This window comes from Lagenorhynchus albirostris, chromosome 17 (genome assembly GCF_949774975.1).
Source record: "Lagenorhynchus albirostris chromosome 17, mLagAlb1.1, whole genome shotgun sequence".
NCBI classification, from domain to species: domain Eukaryota; kingdom Metazoa; phylum Chordata; class Mammalia; order Artiodactyla; family Delphinidae; genus Lagenorhynchus; species Lagenorhynchus albirostris.
In genome coordinates this window covers 81,657,377-81,677,246 of record NC_083111.1, presented here as the reverse complement: position 1 = coordinate 81,677,246, position 19,870 = coordinate 81,657,377, and the positions used below count along the sequence as shown (strand labels likewise).

At 62.6% G+C, this 19,870-nt stretch overlaps 1 protein-coding gene across 7 annotated transcripts in view; it reads right to left on the bottom strand.

Moving 5' to 3' along the window:
• Positions 1-19,870, bottom strand: part of MROH1 (maestro heat like repeat family member 1) — a 68,067-nt gene that overhangs the window by 6,079 nt on the left and 42,118 nt on the right. For 2 of the 7 annotated variants that reach the window (XM_060128202.1, XM_060128201.1), the window contains exons 15-34: positions 18,925-19,032; positions 18,669-18,813; positions 18,538-18,578; positions 18,085-18,226; positions 17,715-17,767; positions 17,065-17,172; positions 16,490-16,609; positions 16,156-16,278; positions 15,241-15,387; positions 15,122-15,148; positions 14,088-14,210; positions 13,891-14,012; positions 13,700-13,811; positions 13,515-13,617; positions 12,915-13,019; positions 10,854-11,012; positions 10,628-10,740; positions 9,410-9,562; positions 3,627-3,781; positions 459-624 (exon numbers count right to left, since the gene is read on the bottom strand). In XM_060128202.1, the coding sequence (XP_059984185.1) occupies positions 459-624; positions 3,627-3,781; positions 9,410-9,562; positions 10,628-10,740; positions 10,854-11,012; positions 12,915-13,019; positions 13,515-13,617; positions 13,700-13,811; positions 13,891-14,012; positions 14,088-14,210; positions 15,122-15,148; positions 15,241-15,387; positions 16,156-16,278; positions 16,490-16,609; positions 17,065-17,172; positions 17,715-17,767; positions 18,085-18,226; positions 18,538-18,578; positions 18,669-18,813; positions 18,925-19,032 (2,325 nt within the window). The remainder of the gene's footprint in view (positions 1-458; positions 625-3,626; positions 3,782-9,409; positions 9,563-10,627; positions 10,741-10,853; positions 11,013-12,914; positions 13,020-13,514; positions 13,618-13,699; positions 13,812-13,890; positions 14,013-14,087; positions 14,211-15,121; positions 15,149-15,240; positions 15,388-16,155; positions 16,279-16,489; positions 16,610-17,064; positions 17,173-17,714; positions 17,768-18,084; positions 18,227-18,537; positions 18,579-18,668; positions 18,814-18,924; positions 19,033-19,870) is intronic. The other 5 variants (XM_060128204.1, XM_060128207.1, XM_060128205.1 and 2 more) reach the window with 3 other exon arrangements.

Here is a 19,870-nt window from a genome sequence, read left to right as displayed (position 1 = left end):
TCCCCAGAAGTCGAGGCGCCTGAGGGGCGGCCGGGTGGGCGGGACGAGGAGCTCAGCCCTGGGGCAGGAGGCGGGCCCAGGGCCGTGTGGCCGCGCGCGCGGGGGGGGGGGGCCGGGCTCCCAGCATCTGCTCTCGGTGCTTCAGCAGGAGGGGGAGGAAACTCTCACAGCTGCTGTACTGTGGACACGCTGCCAAGCTGGGTTTATTCTTTTTCCACAGGGTGAAACAGAGGGCGCTCCCTCGGGGACCGACACCTGCGGGGCCTTTACGAGCCTGGGCTCCAAGCTCGCCTGCTCCGGTGCCCCAGTCAGCCGCCAGGCGCCTGCAGGGTGCCACCAGGCCCACCCCCCAGGGGCCCTCCCACAGCGGCCACGCGGCCCCGTACCAGCCTCCTGGACCGGCAGCGGGGAGGGGGGATGGGGGAGGGGCCAGGCGTGCCGCCCCAGAGCTCACTCACCGCAAGGGGCGGCAGGGTGGCCACGCGGTCGGGTGCGCTGCTCAGCAGGAAGGCCCGGCTCTCCTTGAACGGCACGTCCCCGCTCATCTTCTCCAGGAGCAGCCCCAGGACCTGTGTGGCGAGGCCGGGCTCCACGGCCAGCGCCCTCCACAGGGTGCAGGTGTGGCTGGAGCGGGGCAGGAGGACGGTCACCCCGAGGCCACTGTCGGCCCCTGTCGTGCCCAGCAGCCTCAGCTCCAGCCAGACCACGAGCGGCACCCTGACCTCAGACCCGAACTCACCCCTTCCTCTGACCCAGTGGCCTGCAATCAGGCGGCCCGGGGGTGAGCAGAGCTGGCAAGAAAGGGTGGTACAGGGCCAGGGAGAGGAGGCGTCCCCGGAGCTGCCAGAGCAGACACTGGACTTCCTTGGAGGGGGGCAGCGCCACCCCAGGCCGCGGGGGCGCCTACAAGTCACTTTTCCCGCACTGAGCAGCACGTGGCCAAGGCAGGCAGGCATGTGAGTGAGGTCAGGCGGAGGCTGCAGGAGGCCCGAGCAGCCTGCAGACCCCGGGTGCTCAGACACACGGGTGGCGGCTGTGCGTCACGTTTACGGAGAGAAGTGACAGACTCCAGATATCTAACTGGACCCGGAAATTCTAAAAATAGCGCACATTTGGAAGCCAACCAACAGCCCTTTAGAAATGAGACACAGGGACTTCCCTGGCGGTCCAGTGGTCAAGACTCTGCACTCCCAATGCAGGGGGCCCGGGTTCGATCCCTGGTCGGGGGACTAGATCCCACATGCTACGCGGTGTGGCCAAAAAGACAAAAAAAAAAAAAAGGATTGAGACACCTAACCCTGCACTCAGTGACATATTTGGCACCAGCCTGGATACAGCAGGAGAGAGAAACAATGAACTGGAAGATAAATGGAGAGAGTTACCCAGAACCCGGCAGATAACAATCACGGCGGAAATTCAGAAACAGACATGTAGGGGGTGGGACGAAAAGGTCTGGCAGACATTCGAGAGAGTGTCTGAAGAGGAGGGCTGAAAACCGGTCAGAGCTGATGACAGACACCAACTCACAGGTTCAGGAAGCCCGGTAGCCACCTGGCAGGACAAGGAATGGACACCCACGCCCCCCACCCCCCAAAGGTGCAGAGCGCCATAGACAAGGGGCACCTGGTGTGTGTCCCTCACGACCTCGGCACTACCTGGACTCACAGGAGCCAGAAAAGGACACGTCCTCTTACTCAGACTCAAAGAAAGCACGCGCCCAGCTCGAGTCCCAAACTCTGGCAAATAACCTCCGAGAAGGACAGCTGAATAAATGCATGTTCAGACGCACGAAGTGGGGCTTGTCGCCCCCAGGAGCCGCACGGGGCTCTGGGGGGTGCGCTCCAGCGGGAGGGCGCCAGGGCCCCTCGCCGCCCAGTCTCTGCACACCAGGCAGCTCTGCTGTGACGCGGCGACGGCAGCCACGGGCACGGACAAGGAAACGAAGGTGTGCTCGCTCCCGGAACGCCACCCCGGACACGGACGTTCCGGTTGCATGTGACTTTCTGGACATGAAATATAATTCTTTGGACTTTTCCCCAACCGTTTACAAGTGTAAAGCCCATCGTTGGCTCAGAGGCAGCGGGTGGTGGGCAGATTCGGCCCTGGCCGCACTGTGCCCACCCTGCCCTGACGACCCCGCTCCTATGAACACGCAAAGCACTGGCACGGCAGGAAAGGAGGGGCAGCAGCACCCCGCACCCCGAGGACAGCAAAAGAAGCAGGAGAAAGTCCAGAGGGCTCCACTGACGCCACGTTCAAGGTCAGGCAAAACACACCTCTGGCACCAGCAGTCAGACAGCGGCGACCTCTCAGGGAGTTTCGACCGAGCAGGCACGGAGCCCAGTAGGGGCTGGATGCCTGCCCCATCGCCCGCTGCGTGCGGCTGAGGCCCCCCCACGGCCTGTGGCCGTGTGCGCGCTCCTCTGCGTGAGCCGCACCCATGAAAGGCAGGGACGCAGAGCCGAGGGGCGGGTGCGTGGGCAGACACACTGCCCGCGCAGAGCAGCCATGACGATGACGGGCAGGGCAGGGGGCCGCCCCTGCAGAGGCCTGCACTGCCCAGGGACGCTGTGCCCACGCGGTCGTTCTCAGGGCCACCGCTGGAGAACACAGAGTGTGCAACTTCCAGACTAACTGAGTGGAAGATGAAATTGTAAAAAAGACCCTGTCAATCTAAAAAGGACAATGAAGACGATAAAGAAAAAAGACCAAGAGAAGACACAAAATAAGACAGTGAGTTTAACCCCAACTACCTCAGCAACCGAGAGCGTCTATTTACCCTGGAAAAGGAACACACCTAAACTGCGAGGGCAAAGAAAGGCTGACAGTGACGGGCCGGAGAGGTGACAGCGGCAGACGCTGACAGGCGTGACCTGGGGAGAAGCCACACACCTTGGAACCGGGGGCCCAGAGCGGCGCCGGCATCTAAGTGAGAGCAGAGCAGGCAGCGCGAGCCCACGTCTTGACGGCAGGTGCAGGCGCGTCCGGCCACCCGGGCCGTGGCCACGGGGAAGGGCTGTGCTGCCTCCCCGCACAGGGGCCTCCAGGAGGCCACGGGTGCCGGCCTCCACCCACGCCGTGGACAGCAAACCAAGGCAGGAGCAGCGGGCCCTGAGCTCTGGAAGCACTGGGACCACAGCAACGGCCACCTGGAGGCCTCGGAGCAGGAGGGGAGGGACCCCAGGGGCTGTGGTCCACAGGCGGGGCCGGGCACAGGCCCTGGCGCGGAGAAGTCCTGCCCTGAGAGCCCGAGGATGGCGACTTGAGGGTCACCGATGGGAGCTCGGGGACCGGGGTGCGAGTGGGGGACGGGTCAGAGCTCCCACACTTCGCCCCGCCCCTGGCAACCATGAATTCCCCCTTCCTGGCTCAAGGAGGGGGCCTGGCCCCAGGGGTCTGCTCACAGATGATGGTGGACGCCCTCCAGAGAACCAGCCCTGAGGACTGGCCAGCACAGCCCATGAGAGTGAGCCTGTCTCTACCCAGTCCAGGGCCGGGGTCTCCAGGCTCCCATGCAGAGGGGCTGGGGCCCGTGAACACCACTCCAGGGCGGGAGTGACCCCGGAACGTGGAGCCCAGGTGGCTGGAGCCCCGTCCGCCCCCGCAGGCTAGTGGGCACCACGTACCTGTCAAAGGGCAGGGGGCTGCCCAGAAGGCTGGACACCACGGCAGCATGGTGCCGGGCCGCCAGGACGTACACGCTGTGCTGTGCGGCCTGCAGAACGTGCTCCCCGTGGGTCTCCTGCAGCTTGGAGCACAGCACGCTCACGATCTCGGGCACCTGTGGGCGAGGAAACCGCGGTTAGGCCTACAGCGGGGACACGCCCACACCAGGGGCCAGTCCCCCGTGGCCAGGGTGCAGGGGCCCCGGGGAGACTGGCTGGCCAAGGTGGGGGGAGGGAAGTCCTGTGAGATCAGAGCTCCCTGCTGCCGGCACCCGATGGAGAGCCGGAGCCCAGAGCCCTCGGGGCCGAGAGAGCCAATCCCACATTCCACACGGGAAGCGACGGGGACCCAAGAGGGGCCTGCCGGGAGGAGGCACTGAGACACACACAGGCGTGTGCAAGGCAGATGGGGACGGGAAGGCCCCGGGGTGAGTGCTGAAGCTGACGGGGTGACGCAGCCTGTCCCTGGAGGCAGGACACACACGGGCTGCGCGGCCCCACACCACCTCCCGTGCAGCCCTGTGCCCAGACTGAGGCCGCAGCTGGGCCGGGAGAGGGCCGGCAGCCTCAGGCAGGCTTCATGGGCTGCAGCTGCTGCAGAGGCCACAGACGGGCACCCAGGGCACGGTCGCCAGCGTAGGCCCCGCGCCACGGGGGTGCTGCCCACGACGGTCTGGGCTGCGCAGCTGGGAAGCACCCTGGTGCAAGGTGAAAGCTGATGACAGAGCACTGGACACGGCCCCAGGGACATGGTCCCCGGGACGGGCAGCTGGCAGTCCTTGGGCTCCGCCAACCCTGGGCTCCTGGGCAGGGCTGGCTGAGGAACCTGCCCGGGGACCTGGGCCGCAGGAGCAGCGGGAAGGGACTGGCGCAGGGGCACGGGGCGTGGTCCTCGGCAGGGGAGGCGGCGCTGCGTGTCCAGTGCTGCCTGGGCTGGGCCTCAGGGAGGGGCACTGCCGCCGCCATTTCTCGAAGGACTTGTAAGCGTAACGAGGCTGTTTTCTTTTTATGACCTCGAGTCCAGAAGGTTGATAACCTCGCTCACAGGCATCCGCACCTCCTTCTAAGGACCTGAACCTCTTTGCTTTGCCCCCGCCCGCCTGCCCAGCCCCTCGGCCGGCCCAGCTGCGTCTCCCTGACGAGACAGGCCACCGCACTAAGGAGCCTCCCCGTGTTCCTGCCTGGGGACCTGGGCGGGCAAGTGGTGCTTTAGTGGAGCAGCCTTCGCCGCCGCTGGGCCGGTGCCCCCCGCCAGCCGTGGGCACGGCGACGTTCGCAGACAGATGCGCCGGGACGTTCCAGTCCACGGCTGCCACTGAAACAGGCCAGCCCGTCTCTGGGGCGAGGGGCACGGCTCCTCTCCAGTCTCCCGGGCTCTTTCTTGGTCGCCTGAAGATGTGCAGGCCTGGCGGACTCGCGCACTTGTGCGGTTCCTGCGCAGACGCGGAGAGAGCGGCCTCCCTGCAGAAGCCTGTCCCTGTCGCCCCAGGTTCTCAAGCGTTGGAGTACAGTTGCCCGTAGATATGCTTCGCGGTACGTGGAACCTCTTACGTAATGTTCCGCTTCCTCACTTCGCCTTCTTGGACGTTGGTTCTCCTTCTGTGGCTTGTCTTAGTAGAGCTTCCTCCCTAATCGTTTCCCTGGGCTCATCCATCTTCTTCTCTAACGTCGTCTTTGCTGTTGCACGTGCTTCTCAGCAGCTGTACCCGCTGGCGCCCGTGAGCAGCTTGAATCTGCTTCCTGCGAACCGTGATGGCAGCGCCCGGGCGCTCAGGCGTGGCGGGCTCCGGGGCTGCATCGGCACCGGTTCTCGGCTTCCCGGGACTGGTGAGCAGGAGCCGCACCCTGGGCCTGCAGGGCTGCTCCCGCGCCTCTCGGTGGCAAGCCCCGCGGGGGCCCTTTAACCTCCCCTCACACCTGGTCTAGGCTGTCTCCTCGCAATGGCCTCACGGAGCCGTAGCTGCGCGCCACAGCTCCGCCCGTTCTAAGCGCACGGCCAGTGGCTCCCGCACACCCACAGGGCTGTGCAGCCACGGTTTTAGAGCATTTCTGTCACCCGAAAAGAAACCTCATTTCCACCAGCAGTCGCTCCCCAGCTCCCCCGCCCCACCCCGGCAACCACGAATCCACTTTCCGTGTCTGGATTTGCCTCTTCTGAACATTTCAGAGAAATGGAGTCACACTCTATGGGGCCTTTTGTGACCAGCTTCTTTCACTCTGCCAAGTGTTTTCCAGGCTCCTCCATGCTGCGGCAGGAATCAGCCGTCACTCCTTCCTGCTGCTGAGTAATGTTTCACTGAACGGACAGATCCAGCTACTAACTGATGGGCGTCTACGTTGTTGCCATGGTTGGGCTGCCAGGCGCGTGTCGGTACAGGTTCCCATGGGCATGGGCCCACCTCTCTCGGGTACACGCCTAGCAGTGGAACTGCTGGGTTGGGCGGCGCTTCTGTGTCTAACGCCTGCCGGGCTTCTCTGCAGCAGCGGCTTCACTTCCCACGCCCGCTGTTTATTAAGAGAAGTCTGTTCTTTCCCGGCATGTCCGTCCTGCCCTCCACCTGACCAGCCTGGCTTGCTGGCGGAGGGGCTCAGCCCGGTCACGGGTCACCTGCTAGGACCACTTTTTCTGATTTAGTGTCAGAGAAACTCAAAGTCCAACAGTGTCCAGGTGTCTCTAGGGGGTCCCCCTGCCAGGCTCTCAGGGCAGGAAAGAAAAGGGTGGCCCCACGGCCCCCATGGGTACCGATACCAGTGACCATGCCACATGAGACAGAGGTGGCACGTCGCAGACAGGCTGAAGGTTTAAGTCAGGAACACAGCACCCGGGGTGGGTGTGCTGAGTGTGTCTGGGAGCCTGAGCCAGGAGGAGACAGCCCAGCAGCTCCCTGAGAGGCCAGGAGCAGGCTCGGTGTGTTGGGCCCAAGGAGAGGCACCTGGATTTATCAAGGACGGGTGGGACCCAAAACTATTAAGGAACTCCTAGAAGAAAACAGGGGGAAATCTTCAGGACATTAGGTTTGGCAATGATTTCTTGGATGTGATGCCCAAAGCACAGGCAACAAAAGCAAACACAGGCATGTGGAACTCTATCAAACTTTAAAACTTTTATGCATCAAAGGACACGGTCATGAGTGTGAAAAGACAACCTATGGAATGGGAAAAATATCTGCAAATCATATATCCGATAATGGGTTAATATCCAGAATATATAAAGAACTCCTACAATTCAACAACAACAAAAAAATCAAATAATCTGATTTAAAAATGGGCAAAGGACGCAAACTTCTCCAAAGAAGACATACAAATGGCCAACAAGCATATCAAAAGACGCTCAACAACACTAATTATGTGGGACGTGCAAATCAAAACCAACATGACATACCACGTCACACCCATCAGGGTGGCGGCTATCAAACCAACAGGTATTTAAAGGAAACCGTGATTAGAGAAATAGAATACAAGTTAACATAGAGACACTTGATATACAAAAATATTAAATGAAAGAATATTACCAATATTAATAATTATAGAGGTCTGTTCATTTTCTCTTTTAGCTAATTAAAATAATATGCCATATTGTACTTCTGAGGCTTAGGGGAAAATGTCCATTCCTGAAGAACTTTCGTTATGTAAAATATATATGTGTATATATATATATATATATATATATATATACATATAAACATTAAAAAAAGAGAAAACAGGTATTAACAAGTGCTGGTGAGGATGTGGAGAAACTGGAACCCCTGTGTGCTGCTGGTGGGGATGTAAACTGGTGCAGCCACTAAGGAAAACAGTACAGCAGTTCCTCAAAACATTCAAAATAGAACTACCCTATGATCCTGCAAATCCACTTCTGGGTATTTACCCAAAAGAAAACAGGATCTTGAAGGGATATGTATTACACCCACGTTCACAGCAGCATTATTCACAGTAGCCAAGAGGCGAAAGCGGCCCAAGTGTCCATCCACAGATGAACAAGCAGACAAAATGCGCCGTGTGTACACACACACCAGGACCACCGGTGGCCACTGCCTGCGGCCTGGTCTGTCCCCTCCCCCCACACAGAGCCACCAGGGCACCTCTCTACCACTCCAGCCTGACCCGGAAGCCCCACTGAGTGCAAGATAAGATCCAAACCTTGGCCCATCAAACCCCGACGAGGACTCGCGGCCGTGCCCTGTGCCGCCCTCCTCCTCCCCCAGCCCGCTTCCACTCCCAGGAGGAGTGCGCCACGATGGCACGCTCCCCTCCCGGCGCTGCGCCGTGCACTGCGGCCCCTCCCCCGCTCCCTGGGATCCACCCAGTACAGGCCCTGCACCCAGAATATACAAAGTGCGTCTGCAAATCAATAAGCAAAGCACAGACAAGCCGGAAGAAAGATGGGCAAGGCTGGTGTCCTCACAGCAGACGACGTCTGAACAGCCAGGAAGTGTGCCAAAGCGTGCCACTGCATAAGCCGCCAGAGAAACGCAAACAAAACCCAACCAGGAAGCCGTTACACACCCACCAGAAGGGACAGAAACGGCGACGGCAGGGGCGTGGCATGCGGGAGCTGAACGGCCCGGAGCGAGCGCCATCTGACAGCCCTGGGACAGCTGCACGGGGGGGGGGGGGGCGGGGGGGCCTCTCCTGCAGGCCCCAGTCGCTCTCCTGGGTGTGTCTCCAACCAAAATGTACCCTCAGGTCCAACGGACCCGCGCTCTGGCAGCACTCTCAGTGCTCAGACTGGGAACCGCCCAAGCGCTCACGGAGGTGGGTGGGTGCGTGACGTTGCCCTCACGGCGGGGAGGAGCAACGCTCGGGCCAGGCCGGGAGACGCGCCGTCTCACAGGCTACCGCCATGTGGGGCAGACGTGAGGCCCCTCTACATGAGGTGCGCGCCGAGGCACGGTCTGTGCTGCAGAGCGTCTGCTGGGGTATAAGGGACTCTGGAGTGGGTAGGACCTCTGCTCCTGCCTGTGCGAGCCCCCAAGGCCATGCACTTAGGACAAACCCCCTTTTCTGCTGCTATGCTTCACTTTAATGGGGAGCTTAACTCTCCCTCTAGGCACATGGGACCCCACCTGCCAGGCCACCGGCTCTCCAGGATTCAAAGACACGCGTTCTAGAAATCCCCTGATCCTCGGAGCCTGCCTCAGACCTACACCTACGAGGACCTGGGCACGTCTGTCATGGTGGCTGCCGATGCATGTCTGGGAACTATGTGGACAGCCACGTGAGCTCACGGCCAGAAGGACTCAGAGGCGATGGGCAGGGCAGCACCTGAGTGTCCCGGGCACCTCTGCTCTGGGCCAGACCCGCCGTGGAACCCTTTGTGCAGGCACCTGGGGACCCTCTGGACCTGCGTCTTCACCAGCAGGTGAAGCAGGGAGCTCAGCCAGTGCTGGCTCAGCGCCAAGTGATAGCCCCTAGCACTGACATTGCCCTCTCGATTGCCTTTTCTACCCTTAAGTTCTCAGCAGTTACTTTCACTTAATTCTGGCTTCAAAGAGAAGAGAAAGATTTGTCCAAATCAGGCCCACAGGGAAAAGGAGCTGAGCACTGAGGGCCAAACCTCCACAGGGCACGGGTTGGGGGTGAGGGAGTGGGGTGGGGCGCCCCAAGTTACCCAGCCCCGCCCACCCACACTCTTGGCCTGTCCCAGACAAGACCACGCCCACGCCTGGCCCCTGACGAGCCCCGCGCCGGCCACGCCCCTGCCCGCCCCCGCCCATCCGAGCCCCAGCCCCGCCCAGCCCCACCTTCTCCAGGAGCACGTGGCCCCGCTCCTTCAGCAGGCAGTTGACGATCACCGCAGCGGCTCGGGAACAGTTCTGGTCGGGGTCTCCCAGGCCCTCAAACAGCGTTAGCAAGAGGCTGATGAGCTGATCTGGCGGGAGGCGCTTGCCAATAATCTAGGAGGACAGTTGCGTCAGGAAGACTTGAGAGCACAGCGTCAGCACACCTTCCAGGCGTAACATCCCAGGGGCTCGAGTTTCCTGGGAAGGGCTGACATTTCCGCCTCTCAAATCCCTCCTCCAGCCTTTCCCACCCTCATACAAGCCCTGTACGCCTTCGGGAGCTCCTGCCAGTGCAAGGGTGGGGTGGCCCATGCACGGGAGCCCCTGTCCCCAGACTGAAGCCTGGCCAGGTCCCGGAGGCAGCCTCCAGGGCCTCCAGGCCCAGGCCCCTGGAAGGGGGGGGTCCCTGGGCAGCTGCAGGGCCCAGGTCAGTGTGCCCTCCCTGAGGCTCCTCCTGACCAGTGGGGTGGGCTGGGAGTGGCCCTGGTGGTGCAGCCTCTCTAGAACTCTCTAGAATGCAGAGAGTCAAGGGTAGATGGTGGCATGTTCCACCCTGGACCGCCCGGCCACCAAGACTCTACGGACCTTCAGCTCCCCCTGCAGCCCCTGTCCTTCCCTCCACATAAAAGAGAGCAACCAGAAGTTAAAGCAGATGAACTTTGTACAAAGAAGAAATAAAAGTGGTTTAATACCCATGAAGTCTGATCCCAAACACAGAGTTCCGCTGTGCCTGGACTCGCCCAGGGCGGGGCCTCCGCTTCCCAGTGTCTGAGCCTGCCCCCACCCGACAAAGGGCCCTGTTGACCCCCTCCCCTTCCTTCTTTGGCTGGAGAGAAAGCCTCCTGACCCCTGAGGGCCATTTCCAGTCACCAAGTGGGACAACAGCGCCGCCCTGGCTTGGGGGCTCACGGGTGGGCTAGGGGCAGCTTTCTCAACCCTCTGGGGCCGGAGCTGAGCTCCTGCCCACACCCTCCCCGCTGGGCCTCGGAGGGAGGGGGGACCCCAGCAAGCACAGGAGGGGGCGGGAGGTGGTGCTGGACACCGAACTCTCTGAGTGAGACCCGTCCGCGTGCCCGGCCCGGCACCCGTGGAGCCCGTGCAAGAGAGGAGCTGCCGCAGAGGCCCCCTGGGCCCCGACGGTGCGGCCCCTCCTTCCCTCGCAGAGGCCCTGGCAGGTACCTGGGCTACGCTGTGGCAGGTGTGGAAGAGGATGGCGGGGTCAGGGTGCCCCAGGCCGTCCTTGAGGGTGAGGAGCTGCTCAACCACATCGTCCTGATAATCGCGGGAGAAGCCTGCAGAGGCGGGAGGGAGCGCAGGGCTGGGTGGAGGCCTCCCCTGGCCTCCAGAGGCCCAGACTCTGCTCCCTCACCACACCCCCTGCACCTCTGCCCAGCCAGGGGCTCACCCTCGTAGCCCAGCTGGAGGTAGAGCAGGGAGTAGACACAGCTCACAGCCTCCTGGCGGGTGGCAGGCCATAGGTCCGCGCACCGTGGGGAGAAGAGGCCGAGGAGGAGGCCCAGGTTGTGGAAGGGCACCAGGGCCTGGAGAGGCAGATGTGCGGGTGCTGGAGGGGCACGGGGGCAGAGGTCCAGAGATGGGGGCTGGAGCTCTGGAGATGCTGCGGTGGGCAGGTGCCACCCACACCCAGATTCGGGCAGGGGTGTGAGCAGCAGGGCAGCCCCTGTCCACCCCTGTGGCCAGCAGGGCCCCTGTCAAGCTCCTCCTCCTGCATGGCGAGCCCCACCCCCCAAGTGCAGGTCCCTAAGAGGGGAGGAGGGCCGGGCGAGTAGGTGTGTGCAGGCAGAGGGACGGTCGGGCTCTGCTGCCTCGGCAGACACATGGGAAGCCCCCGCCCCAGAAGGCAAGGCCCCCGTCAGGTAAGGGGGCTGCTGCGTGAGACCCCTCTCCTCCTAACTGGGTCCTGGTCCCACCTTTCAGAGCCTTTCCTGCTCTCCTCAAATACTAAGCCTTCCCGACCCTGCTCTTAGCAAAGGGCCTTGTTTCCTATGCCCTGGACCTGGGGATGTCAACTTCCGCCCCTGCCATCACTCAGCCCTCGGCCTTCCCGGCCCCACCACCCTGCTGTCAGCCCCCCACACGAGAGGCCTCCCCAGGGAAGCAGCCCACCCCGCCCCCGCCCTGCACGGGCTCCTAAGGCTGTGCAGGGCTCCCAGGCTGCTGCTCTCCCAGAAGTCACTAGAGGGGACCTGCACAAGGCAGGGAGGCTGGAGCGCTGGACAGAGGACCCCCCAGCTGCTGTTCTCTTAGAGAGGGCAGAGCTCTGTCTCATCACAAACAAACATGAACTCTGGTTGGACCAGGGTTACATGAAAAACAGGCCACAGGGGAACCTGGGTGGGAAAAGCCGTGTAAGCGAGCAAACAGATGCCTCTGGAACACGACGAAAAAGAAATACTGCCAACCAAATCAAGCATCGCGCTTAAGAGTGAGACCGTAAAGGCTCAGGGCTGCCGCCAGCTTTCATCTTCAGCACGGACTAACATGCATCAACATCGGGGGAGAAAGGCCAAAGTCGCGGCATTTGTAAACTATGATGACTGTATCTGAGGAGTACAGAGAACTAACCAAAAATTCACTAGAAACAACAACGGAATCTTATAAACTAGCCAGTTCCTAAATACCCAATAGTCCATAGTTTTCCTGCCTACCAGCAATCAGCAAATTATTAAATACAGTGGAAGAAAAAGTTACGCTGACAACGGCAACAGAACCTGCGACCCAGAACCTGCTTCTGAGGGGCCCAGGGGGACCTGGATGGAAAGGCCCATTATTAAAAGATGTTACTGCTCAACACACGAAAATGTGGGGTGCGTGCCCCCACAAAGCCGCGCTGGGAGCATCTGAGGACTGCGTCCAATCTACCCTAAAACCCCCTGATTAATGGCCTTGAAAGAACCGTGAAGTTCTGAAAACGTAAAAAGCTGCTTACTCTTAGCAAATATTAAAACGCATAATAACCGCGCGGTTCTTGGACCAAGCTCCTTCTCCCCCGCTCCAACCACCGAATAATACTTGCCTTTTCCGCAGCATTTCGTGGGTTCACATCCCCCTGCCTTTGCCCAAACTGCTGCTTCTGCCGCGAACGCCCTCCTTCTCTCCTTTCACACCCAGGTCCCCATCACCCGTTCCCTCCTCCGGGGAGCACGTCAGGCGCCAGTCCCGGCCCATGATCCCGCTCCCAAGGACGAGGGTGCCCATCAGATCGACACCGGGCGGCCAGCCCTGAGGACAGTTCCTGGCCCTCATGGCTCTCCGTCCACGGCTCAGGAAGAGGACGGTGGCACTCGCTGGGACGCGGGATGAGCCCAGGCAGCAGCTGGGCGAAGGGCAGAGAGCGTGCTGGCATTCAGAGACGCAAGGGCCGCAGGCAATGGTCCCCAAGCCGAGGGGCCAGGACGGGGACAGGGCAAGGGAGTGGCCATGCGGGTCGCCACCTGGTACTCACGCTGATGTGCAGGTGCTTCAGGAAGTGCTGAAGCAGGCAGGCGCTTAGGCCAAGCGCCCGCACCCGCTCGTGGCCCCTCGGGGACTTGATCCATGGGCTCAGGTGCTGGGGAAGAGGGGGCTTCATATAGGTGCCCTGCCTACAGCCACCCTTCTGGGTGGGGGGGCCAGCGTGCCAGGTCAGAGCAAGCCCCCTGTGCAGTGCACCCCGCCCCCTCACTCCGTCCTGCTGGCCTGGCTCACGGCCACGGCCACCCAGAGCAAGCCAGGCATACAGAGGGACAGGGTGTTCCTAGGAGTGGGTTGGCCCTGCACCAGCCCACCGCAGTGCTGCAAAGGGCAGGAAGCCATGCCGCAGGCCACTGCAGGCCAGGAGGGCATGTCCGGGGCACCTCAGGGTCTCTCCATCCCGGCACCATGTGATGGGGGGGCGGGGAGAACCAGCTTGGGGCCCCCATCTGGGTCGGGGACTGCACCCATCTGCATACCTGCCCAGGCAGGAGGGGGTCCCCCCGCCGCTCACAGAACCCCCCCCCACCTCCTTGCATAGCACACCACAGGGTCCCCACGGCGCCCCTGCCCCGGGGAAGCGCACACCCACCGCACACCTCCACCATGACCTGCAGGCCCTGGGGGGTCATGTTTCGCTGAAGGAGGCTTGTCAGTAAGTCCTTGAGGGCCTGCATGGTGTCCAGGTACAGGGGCTGGAACGAGAGAAGCGGCCGGTCCCGCCGTGACCCTGCCACCCGCGCACGGGCACCCATGCGGCCAGGGCCATGCTCATACCTCCTGGTGGCTGTCCACCCCCTCGGGCTCAGGCAGCACGGCCATAATGCTGTGCAGGCAGCTGTGGATGAGGTCCGCCTGCGCCTGCCCCTCCAGCGCCGGCTCCAGGGAGCTGAGTCTCGAGTTAAGGGCCCAGCACTCACGCAGAGGGGCCCCCCGGCCGGGCCCCCAGGCCCCGGAGGAAAGGATACGCCAGGTAAGTGCAGGCGAGCATGGCCTTCTTCCGCATGGGCGTCCTCAGGGAGTCCGAGGGCTCGGCCTTGATGAACTCCTGGGGGAGCAGCCGCGGGATGGCCCTTGGCCACAGCACTGGCTTGCCTCCCAGTCAGCTGCCGCCCCTCACCCGCTGGGGAACTCAGGCCCCTCCCCAGGCCCCGCCGGCGCTCACCATCATCTGCGCCACCAGCTCCGGCTTCCTCAGGAGCTGGAAGGAGCTGCCGTGGGAGCTGCTGCGGACGGCCTGGCTGGCCATGCAAACGCTCTGCGCGAGGCACAGCCTCAGGCCCAGGTCCTGCGGGGACGCTGGGCTGCAGGAAGGCACCAAGGCCCGAGGCAGCAGCCGCTCCCTCTAGGCCCGTGGGGCTGAGCCAGGATGGGGGCTGCCCACAGCAGCGAGACCAGACCACCGGCCCGCTCTTCCCGCCAAAGCCAGAAACGCTCCCCTCCACTCTGGGGCTCTTGGCCAGCCCCCCACGTGGGCCACGGGGGGGTCTGTGAGGGAACCCGGGGCCCTCGGCTGTCTGCCCGGCCTGGGCCTGGGGGGCCCCGGGTCACAGCCCCGGGCAGACGCAGCAGGCAGACGCCCACTCCATCCACCAGTGGGGTGGCTGGAGATGCTCCCAAGGTGGAGGGGAAGCCTGCTGCCCAAGAAGAGCCCCGGCAGAGGGGGGCTGCCCCCCACTCAGTCAGAGCGACCACTCTCAGCACAGCCCCACCACCCGGCAGACTGCAGGAGACCCGGGGTGGAGGGTCTGCTCTTTAAGGGGAGACCCAGCCGCTCCAGAGGGGGCTTCCAGGTTAGTGCCGGAGAGTCCAGAGGGAAACACGTTAGTGAGGCCAGAGGCCACTGTCACTGGCTGCAGAACGCACCCCTCCCCGGCGCTGCCAAGAGGGCAGCCGTGGGCGTCAGGGAGCAGAGCCAGGAGAGGGGCTGCGGCCGAGGCCCCGCGCCCCGCCTGCGAGCCCTCACCTCCCCCTCCTTCCCACCCACCGTCCGGGGCCTGGGCCAGAGAAGGAGCTCCTGGGCCCCCATTCTGCTCCGAGGCGGTGGGGACAGGCCCCGGAGGGATGTCCCGAATGCTCTGCCCTTGCACTGGGACCAGGGAGCCCCAGTGAGCACTCCTGGCTGCTGCCCCGGCAGCTCACGGCCCAGCCCGGAGGAGAGAGGAAAGCAGAGCCCCGCTCCACTCCTGCACACTGTACCTTGGTCTCTACCTTTATCCCCAGAACCTGAACGACAGAGGTGACATGAGTTAGCGCGTGAGGCCCCAGTGGCGGCACCCCTCCCTCTCTCCCTCCCCGCGCCACGGCCAGGCACCCACCTTGGTGCTGAAGCACTGGGACATGTTCCGGAAGATGTCCGACTCCACCCTGGCCAGCAGCAGCTCGCGGGGGGCCCGCGCTGCCACGTGCCCGTAACACAGGATCAGCGCGCTCTTCACTTTCTCCACCTCGTTCTCACTCCGATCCTGAGAGGCCGGAGGAACCAGCGGGGCTGTGACACAGTCACGCCCCCCAGCAGCAGCCCAGCACTCCAGCCCCACGTGCGCGGGAAGAAGGGCACAGCTGGTTGGGAGGAAGGCGCCACCCCACCCAGAGAGCCCCAAGGTCGGGAACAGCAGGACGGGATAGGACTGGGCAGGCTCGGGCCTGGTGGGGACCAAGGTGGGAGGGGCACGCAGGAGGAAGAGCTGGGGGGCTGAGAGCAACGGAAGGGCCAGAGGTGGGGTCCCTGCCTTCGCTTGGGGGCTGCCCAGGAGCCCCCCTCCGTCCTCAGGGCCTGTTCACACTACACAGCCCTGAGACTCTGTCACTGGCTGACCCAGGCACAGGGAGACTGAAAACCTAGGGACAAGGGCTGGGGTGGAGGCCCACAGCGGGGGTCCAGCCCCCAGCGGGGCTTCAGCGAGCACACAGCCTCCACTGGCCACCAGGGGGCAGAAGACGCACAGATAGGCGGTGGGACAGGAAGGTGGCCGCCCCATCCCTGCTGCCCAGAGACCCTCTCATTGCCCCAGTCAGCAGGTGGGAGGGAGCCCTCATCCGCCAGCCCCGCCCACGACCGGACGCCAGCTCCCTGACCCACCCCCAACGTGCAAGGCACCAAAGCCCAGGAAGCGCCAGGCCCAACCCTCCACCCCACAGAACCTCGAAATGCAGGGTACCACGGCTAAGACCGAATCACAGGCCAGGCCCACCCCAGACCTCCCCTTCAGCTGTCAGCCTGACCTTTGTACCTTAAAAATGTTGAAAATGCCGGCGGATTTTCTGAACACATCTGACTTTACGAAGTCCTCCAGCTGGGCCAGGGTGTCATCCAGGTGGGAGCTGGCGCAGATCCCAAAGCAACAGGCAAGGCCCTGGGGAGGCACGCAGGTGCGCTCACACCTGGGCAAGGTCGGGGACGGAGGGCGTACACACGCATGCGCACGCCATCCGGTGCATCTGTGCACACCACACACCCACACACACACGGGTACACACGCTGGCTACACGTCTGAGAGGACAGAGTGTGACCACTGCCAGCAAGCCTGTGGGCACCCGGGCTTCCCGTGGGGAAGGGGCGGCCACCTCACGCTCGCTCTCCTCCTGGTATCGGGCGGTTTCCAGCAGCTCCTGCAGATGCTTTCTCACCACCTCCTTACTTGAAGCAGCACCCAGGGTAGTTCCTATGCATTTATACAGGAAGTTCTGCAACGAAGTCAGAGAACAGGGCTGTGCCTGGCTCCCGAGTAGAGGGGTGCCCAGCACTACCAAAGCGCTGCCCCCGGCAGAGTACGCGCTGAGTACTCAGAGTACGCCCCTGGCAGAGTACGCGCTGCCCCCGGCAGAGTACGCGCTGCCAGCGGACGCGGGAACCCACGACACTGACCGCCGCAAGGACCAGACGAGCTCTGGGCGGTGTCTGAGGAGTAGGAGGTGGGTGCGGAGCCCCTGCATCTCCCAGCCGTCAGCCACTACGAGGAGGCTCCCAGGCCTTCCCGTCCAGCCTCTGCCAGGACCACACGGGCCACCAGAGACAGGCGCAGGGAGCGAGTGACAGCACCAGGAACGGGAGCTGAGGGCCACGCCCACAGCGCCCCGCGGGTTGTCCTCCCACACCTCCCCCTGCATCTCCTCCTGGGGCGTTCCCCCTCCCCCTGCACCTTCTCCAGGGGCGTCCCGTTGTAGCTGGGTAGCTGCTTGCACATCTCCAGGCTCAGCTGGCAAATCCACGTGTTGTCAGACACAACAGCTAGAGTGTCGCGAAGGAACTGTGGGCAGGAGCTCTACCAGTGAGGGGCCGGAGCTCGGCCTTTCACTGCGCTGGCTGGGGAGGGACCCAATGCCTGGCGGTGTCACAGGCACGGACCTCAGGGTCCTGTGCCATGGCTCTGAAGGGTTGTGGATCACTTTCGAGCCCAGACAAAACAAATTCTGGGGGGTCAGACACGCACCACACAGGGGCACAGACAGCTCTGAGTCAAGCAGGGGAGAGGAGAGAAGGCTCCAGTGGCCAGAGCAGCTCAAAGCCCCTGTAATTTGACTCCATCACAGCAGGGTGACAATCTGTGAGGTCAGTAGGCAGGGCTCCCCCCCCAGAGACACCCACCTGTCCCTCTGCCCCTCCCCCAGCCACACCGTTAGGCCAAGGCAAACATCACAGCCCTGGGAAGGTACAGTTCCCCTAGCGTGGCTGCCCCAAGCTCTCCCCGCCCAGGCCAGAAAAGGCCCCTGGGTCCAATCCCCGCCCAGGCCAGAAAGGGCCCCTGGGTCCAAGACAGGCTACGCTCCCACCTCCTCTCCCTTCTCTCACCATCAGCAGCTTCTCCTCCCATTCCTTCCGCGACAGGGTTTCCTCCGTATATCCTGAAACGACCAGTCATTCACTCAGCCCAGCAGACAGACCCATGCCCACAGGCAGGAGTGCAGTGCTCCGCCCCCAGCCTGGCCCATCAACGCTAGCACAGAGGAAGAAAGGGCTGCGCCCACATCCAGTGTGCTCCCAGGTGACAACCAGCAGGGAGCATCTTTTCAGCCCCACTGCCCAGGCCCTTTCCTGAACCACAGCAGAGGCCATTTCTTCCAACTTTCAAAACCCTGGTCCCCACTGGCCAGGCTTGGTGCCGACTGGCTGAAAAAACGCGACGAGAGGACGAGTGGCGCCGCCCCGCTCTGGGCCTCACCGTCCAGGTGCTCCAGCAGCAGGGGGATGGCGGTCGCCCACCGCTGACCCAGCATAGGATGGATGTCCCGGTGAAGGACGCTCAGGAGGCGCAGCGAGGCCGCCCCGCGACCGTCCCCCAGGTAGGGGCTGGAAGACACAGCCTGGAGGAGCCAGAAGTGGGTTCTCCACCGGCGCCCAGGGCCACAGCGCCCCAACGCCCCACATGAGGCCGAGCACGGCCTCCCAGGTGGGGCAAGAAGCCCCCAGAGACGCAGCTCCCCAAAACTCCGCCTGGAGCACCTGACAGTTCCCACTGCGAGACAGTGTCCTTCTCACAGCAGTGACAGCGTGAGGACGGGGACAAAGGCAAGAGCCCACTCCTCCCCGCCATCCCCGGAGTGCGGCTGCCCAGCGGCCACCTGCCTGGGGACGTGATGCTTCTGGGAAGGCAAGCCCCCAGTGCGCTGCTTACCAGGAGCCTGGTGGCCATGGCGTAGGGAGATGGAAGGGTCACTGCGGGGGAGACAGACATGCAACACTCAGGGCCGCCCGCACCCTGGGGTCAAGGTGGGCTGGGGGGCCGGGCCAGGGCCGGGGGCGCACCGTTGCCGTTGTACTGAATGAGGAGGGCGTGGGCCCCTGCCTCCTGCCTCTTCTGGGCCAGGTGCACGAGGCTCCTGCAGAGCGGGGTCAGCGCCCCGGTGAAGCGCACGGGGACGAGGAACTCGAACAGGTATGGCCAGAGGACCTGGGGGCAGCGGCATGGGAGTCTGCTCCCAGGTGGGCGGGCAGCAGACCCCCGGGCCGAGGGGTCAGGAGGGGCGCGGTGGGTCCCAGGGGGTGGGTGGGCGGCACTCACGTCGCCCATCCTGTCCACAGTGGTGCTGACCAGGTAGAGGGTGCTGACACTGATGGCCCGCACGCTGTCTGCCGCCAGGGCCTCGCTGTTGGCGCCCAGCTTCTGAGGCTGCAGGAGGGGAGGGCGGAGGGTGTGCTCTCTGCTCTCCAGGTTACACCATCGTGGGCTCTGGCCCTGAGGACACGGCCTGAGCGAAGCAGGACAGACCCTGCCAGCCCCCGCTGAGGGGACGCCCATGCCACCTGTCACTCTGCACCAAAATCACCCAAGGAAGCCGGCTCACCAGGCTCGGTTCAGCCACCAGAACAGAGGGAACCTTGACTCCGTCCTGATGGGCAATGCCGACGTCCACAGAAACCGGAGGCCCTTTGTGGACCTGATAATAGGCTGAGAAAATGGCATTTTCTACGAAGAACAGAGACAAGCTCTGGAACCCGCTGGGCCAGTGGCTTCTCTCAGACCTGAGCAGACAGTGCTCCAGGGCCCGGCTCCCCGGGAACCTTCCACGCGGAAAAGGACTCTGCTCTCCAAACACTCTGAGTCTTCAACTCACGCTTTGAAATACCAAAAAGCAAACACTGAAAACCAAGAGAAATTGGGAAAACTGCAATGACTGTAGGAGACATTTAACACCTCTCCCTGAGAAATCAAAGATGGAGTAGAAAAAATAGAGGTATTTAATAGGGCCTAAACAGCAATTTTTAAAGCATGCTCTAAAAATATAGATAAATCTTAATACCAAATACACACAAACAACTTGAAAGTCTGACCACCTATTAGGCTAAAAAGAAGATCTCAACAAACTCTCAGAAGCAAAAATAAACCTGTGGCCAGATGCAACGTAGAGAACGCAATAAAATTACAAACCCACAGTAGCCACGAAAAGCGAGTCACCTAGAAAACTTTAAACATCCTAAAAGAAACCTTGGGTTAATAAAGAATCCAC